The following is a 17,573-nucleotide window of genomic DNA, read 5'->3' as shown; positions in this document are numbered from 1 at the left end:
TAGGACACTGAAATTCTAGTTTCCGACCTGATTTATAAGTGGTTTATACTTTAGGCTTTCCTGTTTAATAGTTAAATAAACTGTTTGAGAAGTAAAATTCTTCTGATAATTAAACTGGTATGCAGGACAAAAGCTGAGCATGGCCACTTCTTGGTTGAGCCATTTGGTGTGTTCCCACATTTCAGATCCCAATTCTGCTGTGAATGAGCTCTTGTTGCAGAGCACTGTGGAAAGCCCCTGTAATCCAGTATTGTGAGCAATCACCTCATGAGTTTTTATATGTATTTTCATGTATTTTTATATTTACTTGTCTCCTATTCACAAGAGACACTAACAAGATCTTAGGGACTGCAGGGAAAATACAATGTTGTGGAGGCAGGTACATGGCCTGGCAGAATTTTCCATCTACTTATTCCTGCCTTTGAAGTGTTGCCGTGTAGATCCCAAACTGGAAGATGATTTCTGCAGGTCCTGTGTACCACCTTGATTTTGCATTTTGCTCTGATTGTGGCAGTCTGGAAATTACAAGGGTACCCAAATATTTGATTTGTATTTCATCAAACACGCCTACTTTTAGCTGTCAAGAACATCTGGCTCTTTCTTTTAGCATGTGGGGCATGTCACTAGGTTATAACTTGGTTTTAGGTAAAAAAGTGTTTTGTCTTCCTTCTTCCTATAAATAATGCAACACATGAGTGGGAGTCAAGGGAGTCAGAAAGTAAAAACCCTGCTGATAAAAGCTCCTTGCCCTGCAGCAGCCTTAGAGAGGTTACTGGGAAAAGTCCTCTTGCTGCATTCAGAACATGTTAGAAAAATCTTCCAACAACATACTACAGCATGACTATAAAGGGAAGATGACATCATACATCTGAAAAATAGCCAGAATAGCAGGGTGAATTGCATCCTTTCTGTGTTGAGTACAGCATCTTGAAAAGCACTGTAGTAAGTTTTCATAGCTATGAGAGGCAGAGAAGAAACTGAGTGTGTAATTCAGCCTCAATGCTGTGAAGGATAATATTGTGAGCAGCCCATAGCAGAATGGCTGTAGCTTGAAGCAGTAAAACAATGCAAGTGGTTTTTGGGGAGGGGAAAAAAATCTCTAATAAAAAAAGTGCATGTAGATAAAGATCAAAAAGCAAGGCTGTGGATGGAGATCTTGGCTGATTAAAAAGCTGCAGTGTTAGTGAAGGGTGTTGAAGTGGGTAAAATGAAAAGCAGTCACCAAGGAGTCTCTGTAAAAGCAGGGTATGGATTTGATCAGCCTCAGAATAGTTCACATGTGAAGTTGGGAAAAACAAGTAGGCAAGAAGAAATTGAGATAGGCAATTTTAGGAACTCTTGAGAAAGGGTAGTGTAAAGGGTGTTGCTGTCTAGAAAATTGCTGTTGGCTGTTTTGTGGCAGTGTCTTCTAAGCTCATTAGCAAGTTAGTGATGATTTTACTGGCATAGTTACTTTGCTGAATCTTTTTTCACACTTAGCATATTTGTTTGTTCATACTTTTTTGGAAGGAGTTGTTCTGGAATGTTAACTCTTTAAAAAAAAGAGATGTATCGACCCTTGAATACTTTCTGCCATGCAGGCATATTTCAGAAATGGCCACCAGTGATTCCATCTGGATTTCTCTGCTTTTTGAGCAGAGGCCTCCATGCATCATAGACCCTGCTGTTTATAGAAGTGTCTGTACATATGGCATGGAATCTCAGCCAGAGTTTGAGACTGCTTGTGTCTTATGCAGGCACAGTGGGAGCCTTAGGAATTGAACTTGGTTTATGGAAGTTGTCCATGGGTTTTGGAGATGCCCTACCTTTCTGTAGCCAGAAAAGATTGCTCAGCACTGAGGCTGGGAAACAGCCAGGTGAGGCACTGGTAACAAGAACCTCTCTTATATTAACATAGTTGGGAAAAAAGCTGCCTTTGCTTCCTTTTTTGAACAGTAACCTGTAAGATACCTGAGGTTTTCTTGTGACCTTTTGACAGCCAGGAAACACAAGTTGCCCTTGTTACTAAAAACTATTGCATGAACTATATCATGTCATGTGCTCATGTTAAAATACTGAGCAATTCAGGTGAAATACAGTCTGATTACTAGCATAGAGAAGTGTCCTGAGAAAGAAAAGGAATAGTCTTCTAAGATCATTATTTCTCAAATAGACTTTGCTATGTGAGTGGCAAAGATTGTGTGCTGCTCTTTGTTCTGGCTTTCCCAGAGGGTCCTACTGATCCTGATCTTATTTTGACCCCTAGTATGTAGATCCTTCTCTCCAAACAAAACTCAAAAGGGACATGTTAAAAAAATAGTTGCTCACAGTAAGCAAGCCTGAATCCTCTCTGTCTCTTACTTCTTGGGTTTGCAAAAGCAATAATGAGTTGTTTTCATCATCTCTGAGGATGTAGGGACAGTCTGAAAACCCATGTACAAACTCCCTGAAGGCTGAGGTCTGGAGTGTCCCTATTGCCATGTGCCTCAGAGTGGGAGAAGTAATCTTTTTATGTCTATGAAGTTAAGACTGCAGACAAAGAAATGGTGCCTTCAGGGAGGTCATGTTATCACATACAGGAGCCAAGTGCTTTATTCTGAGCTCTCCAATCAGCTTATACTCAAATATCACTGAAATCAGGGTAGTGAATCTGGTGGAATAGCTGCCTTGTTACATGGAACATCATTGGTATCACTAGGCTCTTCTCAGCAGTCCTAGCAGAACTGCCAGAAATATGGAAAGGCAGGGCTGACTGACAGATTTTCTCCTCCAGGTGATCTGTGTGGATAGAGGTCAAGGAGAAATGGCAGCAGCATCTGAAGGGTTCTGTTGTGGGACCAACTTTTTCTGCGATGTGCAGGCTTTAATCTCTCAAGCAGTTTTAATTAGCAGTTCATCTGCTGCAGCAATTAGAAAGGTGCAGTTCTATGCAGTGCAACTGGATGCCATCCACAGCCTGTGCTCTGGTCCTAATGGCTTGTTCTGTCCTGAATTCAGTGGAGTATTGCTCCATGCTGGAGTGACTGGGAGCAGGCTCAGGACAAGGCAAGCTGGAAAGCAGCTGGTGAAGGGTTTCCCTTCCAAGGGGGAATTTCCAGACTGGGCCAGAGTTCCTGGATTTTGGCTCTGAATCTAGACATAGGCTACTATAGCAGTTAGGGCATGGTCTTTTTTAGGGCACTCCCTGTTGGCAGGGAATTATAAAGTTGACCAAACTGGTTGTGTTCTTGAGTTGAGAACTCTGTGTTATGCTCATGTCCTAGGCACAGCTGGCGTGCTCTCAAATCCTCCAAGAATCAGCAAGACACTGTTGTGTTCAGCCTTTGCACATATATAAGACTCTTCCTTCAGATCAAAAAGCAGTTCATAAGTTCAAGTGTTAACTTTGCAGATGAAGTTCAGAAATTGGGTGATTCCTGAAGATTAAAAGGCTAAGCAGGGACAGAGCAGAGAACTTAAATGACAGACTTGTTAGCTGCTTTGTTATTTTTCCAAATAGGTGTTGTAAAAAAAGCCAACATTAAAGTAACTTTTGCAGATGGCTGATTTGAGATGTAAACATCTAAACTGGCACATTTACTGTTCTGCCTGCCATTGACCAGCTCTTTGATGTGTTTGTTTCCAGGAACACCTGTCTGGTTCTTTGTGAAAATTGCTCCAATTCGAAATGAGCAGGATAAAGTGGTTTTATTTCTTTGCACTTTCAATGACATAACGGCTTTCAAGCAGCCCATTGAGGATGATTCATGTAAAGGTTGGTCTTTTTCACAATTATATATTTATGTTGCTTTTGTTTGTTTGCCCTGGTCTTGAAAGAGCTGAAGTCCTTTAAATACCCAAGCCAAAGAATTAAATGTTATAATAGCTTGTAGCTGTGCCACTGGGGATGGCATTTGTGCAAGAAATGGCTGCTGGTTTCTTTAGTGAAATTGTTCTGGCCTGCTCTGGAAAGGGTCATTGCTAATGAAAGCCCAGTTTACATGGCAAATAGGTACTATTCTTCCTTTAAAATACACTATTAACCTGCTCTCCAGCATAGCCTTCAAGGATTCACAATGTTGCTCGACGGCCTTGTACAAATTGTGTGTGAAATTATTGCAGAAACGGAGGAATTAACCTTGGCTGAGTCTAGCAAATTATGAGATTTCTTATGTTAAAGTTCTGGACTAGTTTCCTTTAGCCTATGTGAAGAGGTTCCAGTTATCTTAAGTGGAATCAGGTTTAAGCTGTTCTGGTGAGTGAAGTAGCACTGCAGTGTTCTGCTCTTAACCCTTTGCTGAGGTACAGCCTGGAAACCTGGAAGAAAACTCAGCTGTGACAGCAGCATAAACTTTCCTCAGGTTCAGATCCTGTCAGAAATAGACCTTTTGTACTCTATGGAGAATTACAGAGACTTGCATTCTCTGGGGTAAAAAAGGATGTAAGTTCTCCTGTTGTTTGCATTTTTGTAGTATTTAATAATATTTGTAGTATTAAATTAAACAGGAAACTTGCTGTGAAGATGAACTGATTTACATTTGTTCTCAAAATGTTATTCTTTAAAAACATAGTTTCTCAAAGTGGAAACACCTGTTACTATGAACAAGGAAGTACAACCTTGACAAACATACCCTCTTCAAGACTATTTGGGTAATTTTTTTCTCTTATTAATGCTATTTGTTTGGTTCCTTATTGCTTTAATAAAACTAAAAAAACTTACCTTGTCAGAAAGTTTGAGTCTACAGTATTTTTTCCCTGCCTAGTGGTCCTCAGTGTATCCTGATGAGGAGTGACAGCACAGATAAATCAGCATGATGCAGTAAAGCTGGCTCTCATTTATTTGCTGGTAGTGCAGGACCTTGCTTCATTTAGTCAGTTGATAAGCAGGACTTTCTGTCACAAGTGGTAGCTCTGTCCTTTTGCTTTCACAGGAGTTCCCTAATGTGGTAGAGATAGGCAGTTTGTCCTTCACTTTCAGTACAAAGAAACACTTTAGCTATTTTTTTTTTCCAATACAAGTATGTTGAAGAAAGAGAATGCTAATTTTGTTTTTCTTTTAATATCTTCTTTGGATCTCGAAATTATGCTGCTCTTGCAGTGAGCATGGTAATTCTCAGTGGTTACATATCTACAGCAATATAGGCACTAAACCTACACATAAGTGCATGGACTTGCAGAGGAGTTGATGATAAGCAGAATTTCTCCCTCAGGCCCATGGAAACTGGCAAAGTGACTAACAGAGGTTGCAAACAGAACTGATGCATTATTTAGAGGCCACAGATTCACAGCTCAGCACTCCTTCTCTGAGTGCCACATCTTCATGTACAGAAGAGATTGTGCTCTAAATGTCTTTCAGATAATATTTCTGGACCTACTAAAATTAATAAAGCTGCAGAAGTTTCATGCTGGTAAGAATTCACTTTATATACAAATCATAAATCATAATATAGATGGAACTGCACTTTCTGTTTTCATCCTTAATTTATCCCTTTTTCCTCCATAATTTACTTGCTGTAGGCTAGCTTTGGAATTTTTTTTTGTGTGATATTGGATCACACAACAAAATTTGATGCCAACACTTGATGGCTAGATGAGCAATGTCTTGGAGGAGCTGATTTGTCAAACAGAATTTTACATGTGTGTCCATGTCTTTAAGGTTAGATCTCATTGTGCAATTGTATACTGTGAGAGGGGGAAGAAAAGGCAGGTGTGGGGTGTTAGGTAGTAGGCTCTGAGATTCACAGAGTGGAAAAATGTTTCTGGAAGATCCAAAAAAGGTAAAACTTAGCTTGTTCTAAGAATCATTAACACACATGAGCTTTGAGGAGGGCGTATTCTTTGTGCTGTGTACGATGTTACACAGAAACTTTTTGGCATGCTTTCTTATAAGGGAATGTTTCTCATGTTCTCAACCCAAATGAACTCTCAATCTAAAAAAACTAAAAATGTGAACTGAAAACTGATTGCTTAATCAATTCTTTTTCCTTCTTTCACCTTCAGTCAGCTTAGCAAGTATTTTTTTTTACTGTGTTTGGATGTGTAATCAGTTTCCTATGCTTATGAGTACTTAATATGTAATAGGCTGCCTGTAGATGCCAATGTGTAAATAAAATGTGCTATTTGCACATTTGCAGAGTGTTACAGTTTAAAGTATTTAAGATTTTCAAAATCAATGCCTGTATATATCTATGTAGAGAAAAACATTAAATCGATCATGTTCTTGTACTACATAAAGAGCAACTAATCTGTCAGGCTAAGCCTGTGGTGTACCTTGGTTTTCTATCACCTGCTGGCAATTTCAAGCTGCAAATGTTCAATTGTTCAGCTGCAAATGATGCAGCTCCTTGAGTGAAAAGTGTAGAGCTGTAATGGCAGGTGTTTGACTACACAAAGATGAACAGGCATCTTTCATCTGAAGGTGACTCAGAGGGATAGAAGATCCCAGTACCATTTTTCATGCTTATTTTTTAAATTGATTAATAATATCAGACATTGGAATAGATGAAACAAGAAAGTCACACGAAAAACAGACTTCTCACTGTAGCCTTTGTGAATTGATTCAGAAAATTTAGAAGATGTTTATTTTATGGCTTCCATGGTAGGTAAGTAAGCTTGCTTTTAAATGCAGCAGCTTTAAAAATAGTGTGTTCTAAATAAAACTGCTTAAAAATAGCGTGTCAGTGATGTTGATAATATTTTAAAACAACCTCTTTCCACTTTTCCCCGTTTGCTTGCCCCTTGGAAAAAATCAAGGAAATGAGGTTTACTTGAATAGAAGGCAAAATCAAGCTATAGCATAGCTAAATTTGGCTTGTCAAGTGGTAGGTCACCTTCTTAGCTGAATTTTAAAGTATATACTATATTTGGAATTAATGCATTTTGTCTGTATATGTCTCACCTGGTTTGAGATCTAACACACCAATATGAGATGCTTGAGAATAGAGTATAAAGTGGAATGCATCACTTTATGCAAAACAATTATTTGTGCAGACAAATAAAAACTGTATTTGCACTCTGAGCAGCTTGTAAGAAGTTTGCCTGAACAGGATTTGAATGTATGAATACAAGGTGGACATAACCAGAAGCACCTATGATGTCTCATAAGAGTTTGAAAGCTAAGCTTTGGATCCTAATTTTTGCTTTTGATATTTTGTTTTTATACCAAGAGGTGGTCAAATTCAACATCACTGTATCAAGTAGTGAATGGTTGTTATTCTTCAAGATGATGTAGCCTTCTGTGCTTTGCAGCAATCATCAGTTGCCATCTCCTCTGCAGAAGATGCTTTATTTCATTTTGCAGCAAAGGCGTCCTTTGCTTAACAAGCAGGAGTACAGATACAAAAAACATTTTGTTTATCTCCTTCATATTAACTCAGGGAAAAATTCAGATTTCCTTTCCCCCACCCCCCTTTTTGTTTCTGGGTTGGTTTGGCTTTTTTTTTTTTAGGATTTTTGGTTCTGTTTTTAAAGATGTATTTATATGAACAGAGCCAGTGTTTGAAATATTTTGATTAAGATATATTCTGCTTTCATCTGGATGAAATGTTTTCTTAAAAAGAGGAAACAAATGAAAAGGAAGTAGTGAGTATATTAAAAAAACTTCAGTACACTTTCCCAGTCCAGATGGAAAAACAATACTGTTTTAGTCATGAGGTTTCAAAGAGAAGGAGCACTGCAGAGGAGCTGGATGGATGTAAGCAAGGATCTTTCATGTGTGGAAATACAGAAATGGCTTGAATGTGGGCAAGAATTGCTGGAATCTTGATTTGTTAACACTTACACAGTTGTGTGAACAGCAGACCTGTGGACAAACAAGCTTGTTCTCTAGCAAACAACTTCTTGTTCTGACTCTAGGAATTGTATAAGTCATGGGTCAGCAGTGTGGTAACAAGAGTTTTGTAACTGCCACAGTTCTCAGTGTTTGAATTCTTGAGTTGGCAGGAATGAATTGAGAAGAATGGTAGGAAACAAATAGCTACCTACAAATAAATAATAAATGCGGCTATGCTTGAGTATCAACTTACCTAAAAATACAGAAAATTGGCTTCTTCAACTTAAGGCCATCGTTAAATGAAACTTCAAGCTTTAAAGAAGAAAAGTTTTGATGAGTTAAATGCCACAGCACAAAAGTATATTTCAATGCCATATTTCCACATGAAACAAATCTCAGGGGACAACTTTTGTAATCATCTTGTCTTGGGTGTTATCAGAAGCAATTTCTATTCACCTTTTTGTGAAGAAATGGTGGAAAACTGAAAGAGCATCATGGAATGCAGGAGTGCTGAAATCAGTGCTGTTATCTTGAAGGCTTTCCATCCTTTTGAAGCTGGAAGTATTTTAATGTCATTTCGTTGCTTTGTCTGTGCATGATATTTTCTGCAGAATTGAGAAAAGAGACCAGACAATGATTAAAATGAGTTAGAATCAAAGACAGGGACATAGGCAAGCACTGCCATGGGGTGGTATCCAGCTTTATGTTTGGGTCCTGAATTTCAACCTGTCTTCTGTGTGAGCTTATCTTGTTTGAGGAATATATATACCTATATTAGAACCACCTAGGATCATTAGATTTAAATTTAATTTATATTTTCTCTGTTTATAGAGGAAAATAATGGATGTAGGGCTATGCCAACTACTTATGTTGAAAGAGATTAGGAGAAAATGCTCCTAATCCATATCATCTGCTCCCTCTGTTTTAGCAGGACTTATACCAATATATTCTTACACCATTCTGAAGCTTAGTTCCTTGTCTTGGAAAGATCCATGACCCTTAAAATTTAGTGTTTGTGTTCAGTCCTTTGGCTTAAATCCATTACTTGACCTATCTTTGTCGGATAGATAACTGACCTGCTGTTGGCCCTTGTCTCTCCTTAGGGCTCTGGAGGAAACATTGCAATAAATTCAAAGGATACTGTTGTCTTTTCAGGCATTACTGGAGATGTTATCATTCCAAAGGTTTAATACTCGCATTCTATTTAATTTTTATTTTCTTTTTTCATGTGCCACAATCTGCAGGTCTAACTGAATACTGAATTAGCCACTTTTAAATTTCTTTTTTTTTTTTTTTCACGAAGACCAAACTGCAAAAGGCAGTACAAGGAGGAGAGTGTTCAGTTCTAAAGATGAAATTCTTACACGTTGCACATTGATTCAGTACCTGGTTTGAAGCATACCATGGCATAGTGGTGAGTGTATCTCCAAGCTGGGCTCCCTATAGGTGGAGAGAAATAGGGTGTGTCCACACTGCTTTAAAAAGCCAAGCTGAAAAGCCCTGCCTCGTGACACAATCTCTTGCCTAAAACAGTTATATTGCTTTCAGATCAGAGTTTGGGGTAGAGGGTGAGATCGAATGTTTATGGAAACAGTTCTTTTGTGTGCCATTTAGGCCCTCACAAGTGAGATGTTCAACACGTAGGGCAGAGGAGATGCTTACAGGGGATGCTGAGGAGAGAGGAATGGATTAATCTGTACTTTTCAAAAGAAGACGACTCCTGGGAAGAAGGGGTGCACCCGAAGGTGCTCAGCATTCATAGCCACAACTCACAGTTGTCTGGCAGTGCTTTTGTGCAAGAAAGCTCCAGTGAGATGCTTCTTTTTCATCCTCTCTCTGTGTATGCCCGAATAGCCCAAATCTTAGAACAATGTTAGGAAGACAATGTGCACTGAAAGTTTGTCCTCAGGTTTTGAACCAAATTTCACACCAGCGGAGCATGCCCTGCCCATCAATCCGGTTTGAGTCAGTAAAAGGAGCTGTCTGTGTTCCTGCCATTAGAAACACTTTGCTGTGGTAAGGGAGGCAGGTTTCGAGTTCCCGGGTGGAGCTGGAGCTCCGTGGTCAGGTGTGTTCCCGCGGGGCTGGCGTTGGCTCCGGTTCAGCACCACGGCCAGCGCCGCAGCGCCGAGGATCGCCTGTGCCCTCGGAACACATCCCTCCGTGCAGACAGGCTGCGGGAGCTGTGGGTCTGGAGAGGAGAAGACTCCAAGGACACCTTATAGCACCTTCCAGTACCTGAAAAGGGTCTACAAGAAAGATGTGTAGGCAACGTGTTCCAGGTTCTCCATACAAACTGCATCTTCAAAGTGCTAGGCATCCTTAGTTGGAGTAGGAGATGATAGCATATGAACTCAAGAGCTCCCAGGTCGTGCTAGCATTTTTCGAGATTGGGTCTAAAAGAACTGATACTTTCAGTCTACCAAAAATATCCAGATGTATACTTTTCCATTCTGTTATGGCAAAGTGCTGCTCATAAAGATTATAGTTGTAGCTAGCTCTTTTGACTGTCATTGAAGGTCTTCTATTTTGAGGGATATTTGAAATCACTGTAAAAAATATTCTGAATTAAAATTCAGCATATGACTTCTCTGCCAGAAACTGCTAAATGTTTAATTTGAGCTTGAGAAAATCTATTAGTATATTCCCCCTTTTGTTTAGAGAGAGTAAAATTAATGACTTTGTTTTGCTTTTCTGCTCAGCTTTTTATTATCTTGTGTATATTTCTCTGCTTATTCCAGATCTATGTTCCATGCATCTGAGGCCAGATTCACTTCTGTTACAGACAACTGTAATTTTCATTGTGCATGACTCTAGCCTTACATCTTGATTAGTCTGGAGTGTTCTTCTGCAGTGCTGCGAGATTCAAATCTGATCATTAGATTTAATATGAGATTATTGTATAGTAGACATTTATCCTTGCAAAATATGCAGTTCATGTAGCAGTACTTTTGTAGAGTCATTGAATACAAAGTGACAGAAGTCATGGGTTTTATTTCTGTACCACGCTGACACCTATTTTCTGACTTGCTTTTATCTGGTTCTTGGTTAAATTATACTCCCTTCTGGTCAGTATTAAAGCAGATCGCTCTGTTTAACGTCTTTTTCTCCCTTTAGTTGTAAGAGGTTTTATAATGTTTGTGCAGCTTTTTTTGGTAATGTGTCCAATCTTGCATGTTTCCTCAAGGTTGGGGGAAGTTTGCTCGCTTGACCCGTGCCCTCACCAGCAGCAGAGGAGTGCTGCAGCAGCTTGCTCCCAGCGTGCAGAAAGGAGAGAATGTTCACAAGCACTCAAGACTTGCTGAGGTAATTTTTTCTTTCCCTAGGAGGCTGTAAAGAATTTTTTTTACCTTTGTGGATATGTCATCTCTGCATAAGCCAAGAACTGTCAGTCCTCCCTGCCCTGGGAATCTGGTACATGTGCTGTGAAATATGTCCTATGGCAGCAGAATGAAAACAGGTGTCCCAAAGACTTTGTATAATCTAATTGCAGTGTTGTGTTCCATATCTTAGCAAAGTCTCAGAAAGGTGTTATTAAAATAATGCTTTCTTGCTTAGTTTCCATTCTTCTGAGGATCTTAATAAGAGTAAGATCTTGGACTATCTACTTAAGTAAAACTGAGGTGAGAAACACTTGGTCTAGTACACAATGGAGAATCCACATGGAGAATCCATGATGTGGTTATTCTCTGAATTGATTTATATCTACTTACCTTTTAGTGGGATCCCAAACCTGCATTACCAACTCGTTAAAACCTATGTTTAAGTTACTGCTTTTATGGACAGAACAGTTGTAAGATGCCACAAGCAACACTGCAGACAGATTAGGAAAATGCAATCTTGTGGTTTAAGTAGCCTTTCAGAGTTTTGAGATAAGCTCCAGGCAGAGAAGGCCCCTCAAAGCACTTAGGGTTTGAGGGCTTTCACCATGAGGGGGAGAGACTGTCCCAAGTTTCCTGTAGCTGTCTCCTGGGCCAGTAGCAGGGTCTCTGTGGTTGTAAAAACAGCTTGGGGAGAGGTTTGATAGGTGTTAATATCAGCACAGCTAGTATGACATGGCAGTTCTCTGTCACTTCCTGCTGTGAATGCCATGGCAGCAGCTATGGCTTGACAATAATTGATCTTCCTGTGCAGCTGGAGGTGTAGGCATTGATGGGTGCCATGAGGTCTCCATACAGTCAGTTATTCTATACTCTGTAGGTCCTGTTGCATATGTCTTAGTTTCTATGCAAACAAAAATTCTCCTGTCTTGTTATCATGTATAATGGCAAAATTCCTGCAGACAGGATCTTACCTGCTCAGTATTTAATACAGAGGAACTCACGAAGGGGAAACCAACTTCTGTTGGAAGCAGAGAAGTAACATGGATCATATTAGCACAGGGAAGGGACAGACATTCACATGGATGCCATACTCCAGGGAAACCATGTGATGATGGGAGACATGTCCACCCTGATGTTGCTTTAGTGTCCTGGAATTTTGAATAGTTTTCCCCCTAATCTTACTCAAGGGTTCATATAAAAAATGCTTTCTTCTCTTTAGATGTCTACCCTTGAATTTTAGTTCATGCTAAAATGTAGGCAACAAAATGTACAGTGAAGAGTCTAAGGTTATTCTATTTGGCAACAGTCTGGATGTCAGAGACTTCATGCTACCAAAACTTCTTGCAAGTCCATGTGCTCAACAAGCCTTTGCAAGTATTCTTACTGGCACAGACAATTGTTTCATTACAAATAATAAAGGGCAAGTGTACAGTGTGCATGTCTGAAATTAGTTTCTTTAATTGCTGACTGAATATTGCGGTCATAATTTTACAAAGAACATTAGCCCCAGCTGCAATGTTAGGTAGCTTTTTTTCCTGCTGTAATTCCATTTAAGTCAATAGAACTACACTAGAGAAAAGAAGAGTGCAGATAATCATACAGACAAGGCCACTTTTCTTTATTTGAAGATAGATGGGGTGCCAGGCTTCTTATTCTGCGAAGGTTTCTTGATAATATTGAATATGGGATCTCTAACAGTTCCCTGTTGTATTTTCAAATATTTTTTTTCTTCATCCCTGTAGTAGCCTATCTGAAATTTTAAAATTCATCCTTTTTCTTTTGCTTCTCACTATGACATTTCACATCAATCTTGTTTGTGTGAGAAAGCTCCACGTTTATTGCAGTGTTATTTGTGTTGCTCTTAGTTATTTATCACTTATATATTTGAATGTCTCGGGAGGCTGTTGCATCCTAGAACCTGAGTAGAGCAAGGTGTTGGAAGCTGCCACAACAGCTTACAATTTTTTATTGTTTGTGGAACAGTTTAAGAAAGGTGTTAGTGACAGACTAGCAGGCCATGGATAACACAAGCAGTGTCTGTGAAGCTTCAGTCTCCGACTTTTGCCAGTAGGCACAGATGTTTTTTTAGTCTGACTTCTCTAATAGCAGTCGTATGAAAACTCCTCAAATTAATTAGGCAATTAACACAAGGGTGTTAGGTAATTGTGAGACAACATTTTGCAATAGGAGTTTGTAAAGCAACTGATACATTTCTTGTTGCTTAATCACCAAGGAGCTGATTGTAAGGATGGTTCTTCCTGGTCACTGCTGAATGATTGCATGTGTCATCTGCACCTCTGGTCTTAGCTTGTGTGTTCTGCACCTTTGCCAGGTGGTTCTGGGCAAATGAGACTGTGTCAAAATTTAAAAAAAAATATGATAGTTATGAGAAATAAAAGCAGAGAAATTATAATGGTGCTTAGCAGCACTGCTTAAGAATGGAACCTCTGCCACTTTTTTTTTTAGCATTGTTTACCAGGAACTTATAACTGCAATTAAAACTGCCAATCAAAATATTGAGGCTTAGCTCCTAGCCCTTAGCTTGGGAGCAATTTCTGTGGGTGCTTGGGAAAACAAAAGCAAGGGAGAGTGAGAGAAAGCAAATAGGTGCAATTGAAAACATGAAAAGGAGAGATTAAGTTGGAAATGAGTGAGTGTTTATGTGTTAGCTTTTTTTTTGCCCCCAGTCATACAGTCTTAAAAATAAATAAATCATTGTAAACACTTTTGATGCAATTTATGACTCCTGACTTGGGATATATTCACCATTTTGTAAAAAAATAGGATTTTTTTTTAAAATTGCTGTGTTTAAAAATTAACACAATCTTGTAAAACCCATGATGAAATTTGGCATTTCTGCTCTTGGAATAAAATTCTCCAGCATTAGAGATAATTAGAGATAAAGCATCATGCATCATGCAAATAATAAATGCAGATAATACAGCTGTATTATCTGATGAATAATGAGTAACTGCAATAATACTTTCATTAATAAGTTTCTGAAATAAATATTTCTTTTACTATGATAAAAGTGTATAAGAGTGAAAAATCTTCCAAAACCAGATCTGTTTCAATTATTCAGAAAATCGTAGTAATCAAATTGTCTAGTGCACATGGATGGAAGCTCAGCATATTGGTTTACATAGTTGTGTACACTTTCTTCATTATTACTTTTATATCAGTCTCTTGGGGTTTGTTTTTTTTCCCTCTCCAGGAGAAGTCTCTTTACAAGCAGTTTGAATGTGGTTAGTTCATGTGGGTGTGTAACCTCACCTGACTGCTCCAGCAAACCTGTCTCAGGCTGGCACCACTCTCCCTAGAGGCTGGAGGGCATCAGGAGCACCTTGGAATAGGGCAGAGGGTACTTTGCATCGAGCTGGGTTTGCTGGATGGTGCAGACAGACTGGGGTTTATAGCTTTTAATCTCCAGATGGCCCAGGAGTGGTGTGTGTGTGTGGGAAGGGTGGTGAAGAAATAGTCTTGGCATGGCTCTTGGCATGAAATGTGGAGAAAGGAGCTCTTGTAACTTCCAGTGCAGTGACCTGGCAAAACCTTGAGCTTTAGCACTAAGCTCTGTGGATCTCCTTCCATGGTTTCTGTGCAGTACTGAGCTCTTTTGTTGTGCTTTGCAATAAAGGCACATGCTTGTTCTGTGATATTATAAAGGTTTGTTGTAGGTATGTTTTTCTTCCTTCCAGTGAAATGAGGATTTTGGTGCCTTTGAAAGCTCTTGGCTGTCAGTGCCAGGCACTGTGAGATTTGCCAGTGTGCAAAGCAAGTTGTCTTTGCTGGGGGAGAGAGTGTGAGCTGGGGCAGTGTCCTTCTTTCACCTTTGCTGTGAAATCATCTCTGGCAGTGCCAGCAAGATGGGGTGGTTTTACAAAGTTGTGTGTTAGTGATGTAGTGAGAGGGAGCCCAGACTAGAACTTGTCACCTCCAGCTCACCCAAAAAGAGGACTGGAGGCACCTCAGGCTTGCTGCAGGTGGCTTTCCCCACCTGGTGAGTGATTGGAATCCCTGTGTCATTCCTTGATGCCTGTCTCCTGCCCCTCCATTCAGCATTGATGCCCACAGTGCTGGTACACATCCTTCTGCTGGAGAACAACTAAAGCCACAGCCCCTGGTCTCTTAAATAACCATTGGCAGGGCTTCACCAGAGACTCCAAGGGGGTAACAGAAATTCAAAAGACTTATTAATAAGGTCCCTAGCTATTCAGATAGTTTAGAGTATGTTTACTTTCTAAATAGAAAGTAAGGAGATCAATCAGTCATCAATCCTTTTATTTTCTTGTGCTCTAGCCCTTGAATCTCAAATAAGGAAGAAGAGACTACTTTGTATTTGGTGATGACATTTTAAAACACTGAAGCAGCAGTTTATTGTCTTAATGAGTTGGAACTAAAAGTCTGTTTTTTCTGCTTTCAGTTCAGTTTTACATCTTTGCAATTCCACTGGCTTTATTTTTATGTTGTTTCCTATTTACAACAAAATAATGGATACCATAATTTGACCCCTTCTTTTTGCCAGAGATTGTTCTTGTCTTTCCCCCTATTTGGGTTTGCAGGCATACATTAGTATATTTTCCATGAGATTTAGTTTTGTTAATGCAATATTTCCACAAATTCTTGGAGTAAAAGAGAGCAACAGTGACCAAAATGGAGTACATTATACAATTCTCAGTCTAGAACTTATGTATGTGTAGTAAGAACCACCTGACAAGAGCAAACAAATTTTTTTTCAGTTTTTCATGGTTGAGGTTCCTGTGCCAATTAGAATAGTTACCAAAATATTTGACTTATTAATGTAATACCAGGAGCTAAAAAAATAAGCTGTAGTAGGCCTGTGGTTGCAGAAGAAGCAATTATGCTTTCCTGCTGCATTTGAAGGGTGATCCTGCCTCCTCACACCAGCAAAATCAGAGTATTAGAACTGAAATCCTGCTAAATGAAAAATGTTACTATGTGATGGAGGTGCTTGGATTATTGATTATATTTATCTTGATTATTCCAGTGAATGAGTGTTGCAGAGGACTCTCCTTGCCCAGTGAAGCATATTTCAGGTTTAGGATCCTATGTTAGAGCTGCTGCTCATGCAGAGCCTCATAAAAACCAGTAGTAACTCATTGCTTTCCAAGTCATTCAGGTACAGCTGCAATGTGCAAATGGGAAAGGGAGGAGATATTTGCAATATTGATTTGGGCTAGAGCTTTTGTTGGGAAAAGACATCTGTCACTGGGACTGCAAACAAGCCTCGAAGGGAATGATGCTCTGAGTAACACATGGACTCAACACACAAGCTCTGCCTCTTTCAGTCACACCAGTGACTTTTGGAGACTGCATAGGCTGGCCAGTGCCTCCTGCAGAAAAGAGACTGCATGTGCCTTATGCTGCTTCCAGCTCCTCTCAACACAGGACAGCTTAATTCCCTTTTTCCTTGGTAGTAGGGAGAACCTACATGAATCAGGGTCAGGATCAATAGACTACGTAACACTGCAGTGAACAAGCCTGAGTCTTAGTTGGGTCTGCAGGTGAAATGTTCCTTTCTCCTCTTTGCTGTCATTCTAGAAACTCAGTGAAACAAAAATACTGAGCCCTCTTAATTTTTTTAAACCAGTATTTTCTTAAAATCTTAATACCTCTGTGGTAACATGCAGGTCTGTCAGAGCAGGTCATGTTAATTCTCTTCAGGAGAACATACTGTGCTCAAAGTCAGCAGGCTTGCAATTCCCATTCTCATTTACACATGTGTGAGGAACTGTGATCTGACAGTGCCTGACCCCTGTTGTGTACATGAGTAAGTGATTATGTGAAGTTCAGAGCAGCAGGGAATTTCATCTGAGACTGTATTGTCCAAGTAGAACTTTTGTAGCTGATTGTTTTCTTTATTCCCCTTTGGCTGAAACTGTTGGAAAAAAATCTCACCAGTTCACCAAAAAAAAGAAGAGGAAGAAAAAAAGGCACTCAAAAAAGCCTGCAGATAAAATCCATGTCTAAATAACTGACATAAAAAAGCTGAGATAAGGAGCATGAAAGGAAGACATCCTTCTTTTCTAGCTATGTTGTCTTATCTTTTCTCAGAGAAAAGCTGCCATTTAATTTCCTTCTCTGCTTCTTATTGTTCTGAACTATGTGTAAATAAATGTGAAAACGGAACCACGCTCCTGAATGCTTCTCACAGGTTCTGTGAGTTAGACATTACAAAACAACAAGAGGGATATGGAGGCATTGGAACATGTCTGAGGAAGGGCAATGGAGGCAGAAGGGTTTAGGGAGCAAGTTTGATGAGGAGGAGCTGGGATTGTTTAGCCTGGAGAGAAAGAGGATCAGAGGGGACCATTGGCTCTCTACAATGCCTGAAGGGAGGTTGTAGTGAGGGAGAGATCCAGATTCCCTTCCAGGCAACAAATGACAAGACCAGAGGAAATGGCCTCACGTTGCACCAGGGAAGATTTAGATTAGATATTAGGAGAAATTTCTTCACTGAATGGGTTGTCAAGCATTGGAACAGATTTCCCAGGGAATGA

The 17,573-nt window shown here is 39.6% G+C and overlaps 1 protein-coding gene across 2 annotated transcripts in view; it reads left to right on the top strand.

Annotated features, from left to right (window-relative positions):
* Positions 1-17,573, top strand: part of KCNH1 (potassium voltage-gated channel subfamily H member 1) — a 169,175-nt gene that overhangs the window by 17,014 nt on the left and 134,588 nt on the right. Inside the window, exons 4-5 of one of the 2 annotated variants that reach the window (XM_079332858.1) lie at positions 3,605-3,733; positions 10,917-11,035. In XM_079332858.1, the coding sequence (XP_079188984.1) occupies positions 3,605-3,733; positions 10,917-11,035 (248 nt within the window). Of the gene's footprint in view, positions 1-3,604; positions 3,734-6,421; positions 6,561-10,916; positions 11,036-17,573 lie in introns of those variants that run through there. The other variant, XM_079332859.1, reaches the window with a different exon arrangement.

The sequence above is a fragment of the Erithacus rubecula genome (genome assembly GCF_903797595.1).
Source record: "Erithacus rubecula genome assembly, chromosome: 2".
In the NCBI taxonomy this organism is placed as follows: Eukaryota; Metazoa; Chordata; class Aves; order Passeriformes; family Muscicapidae; genus Erithacus; species Erithacus rubecula.
The sequence above is the reverse complement of the archived record's forward strand: the minus strand, read 5'-3'. Positions and strand labels throughout refer to the sequence as shown.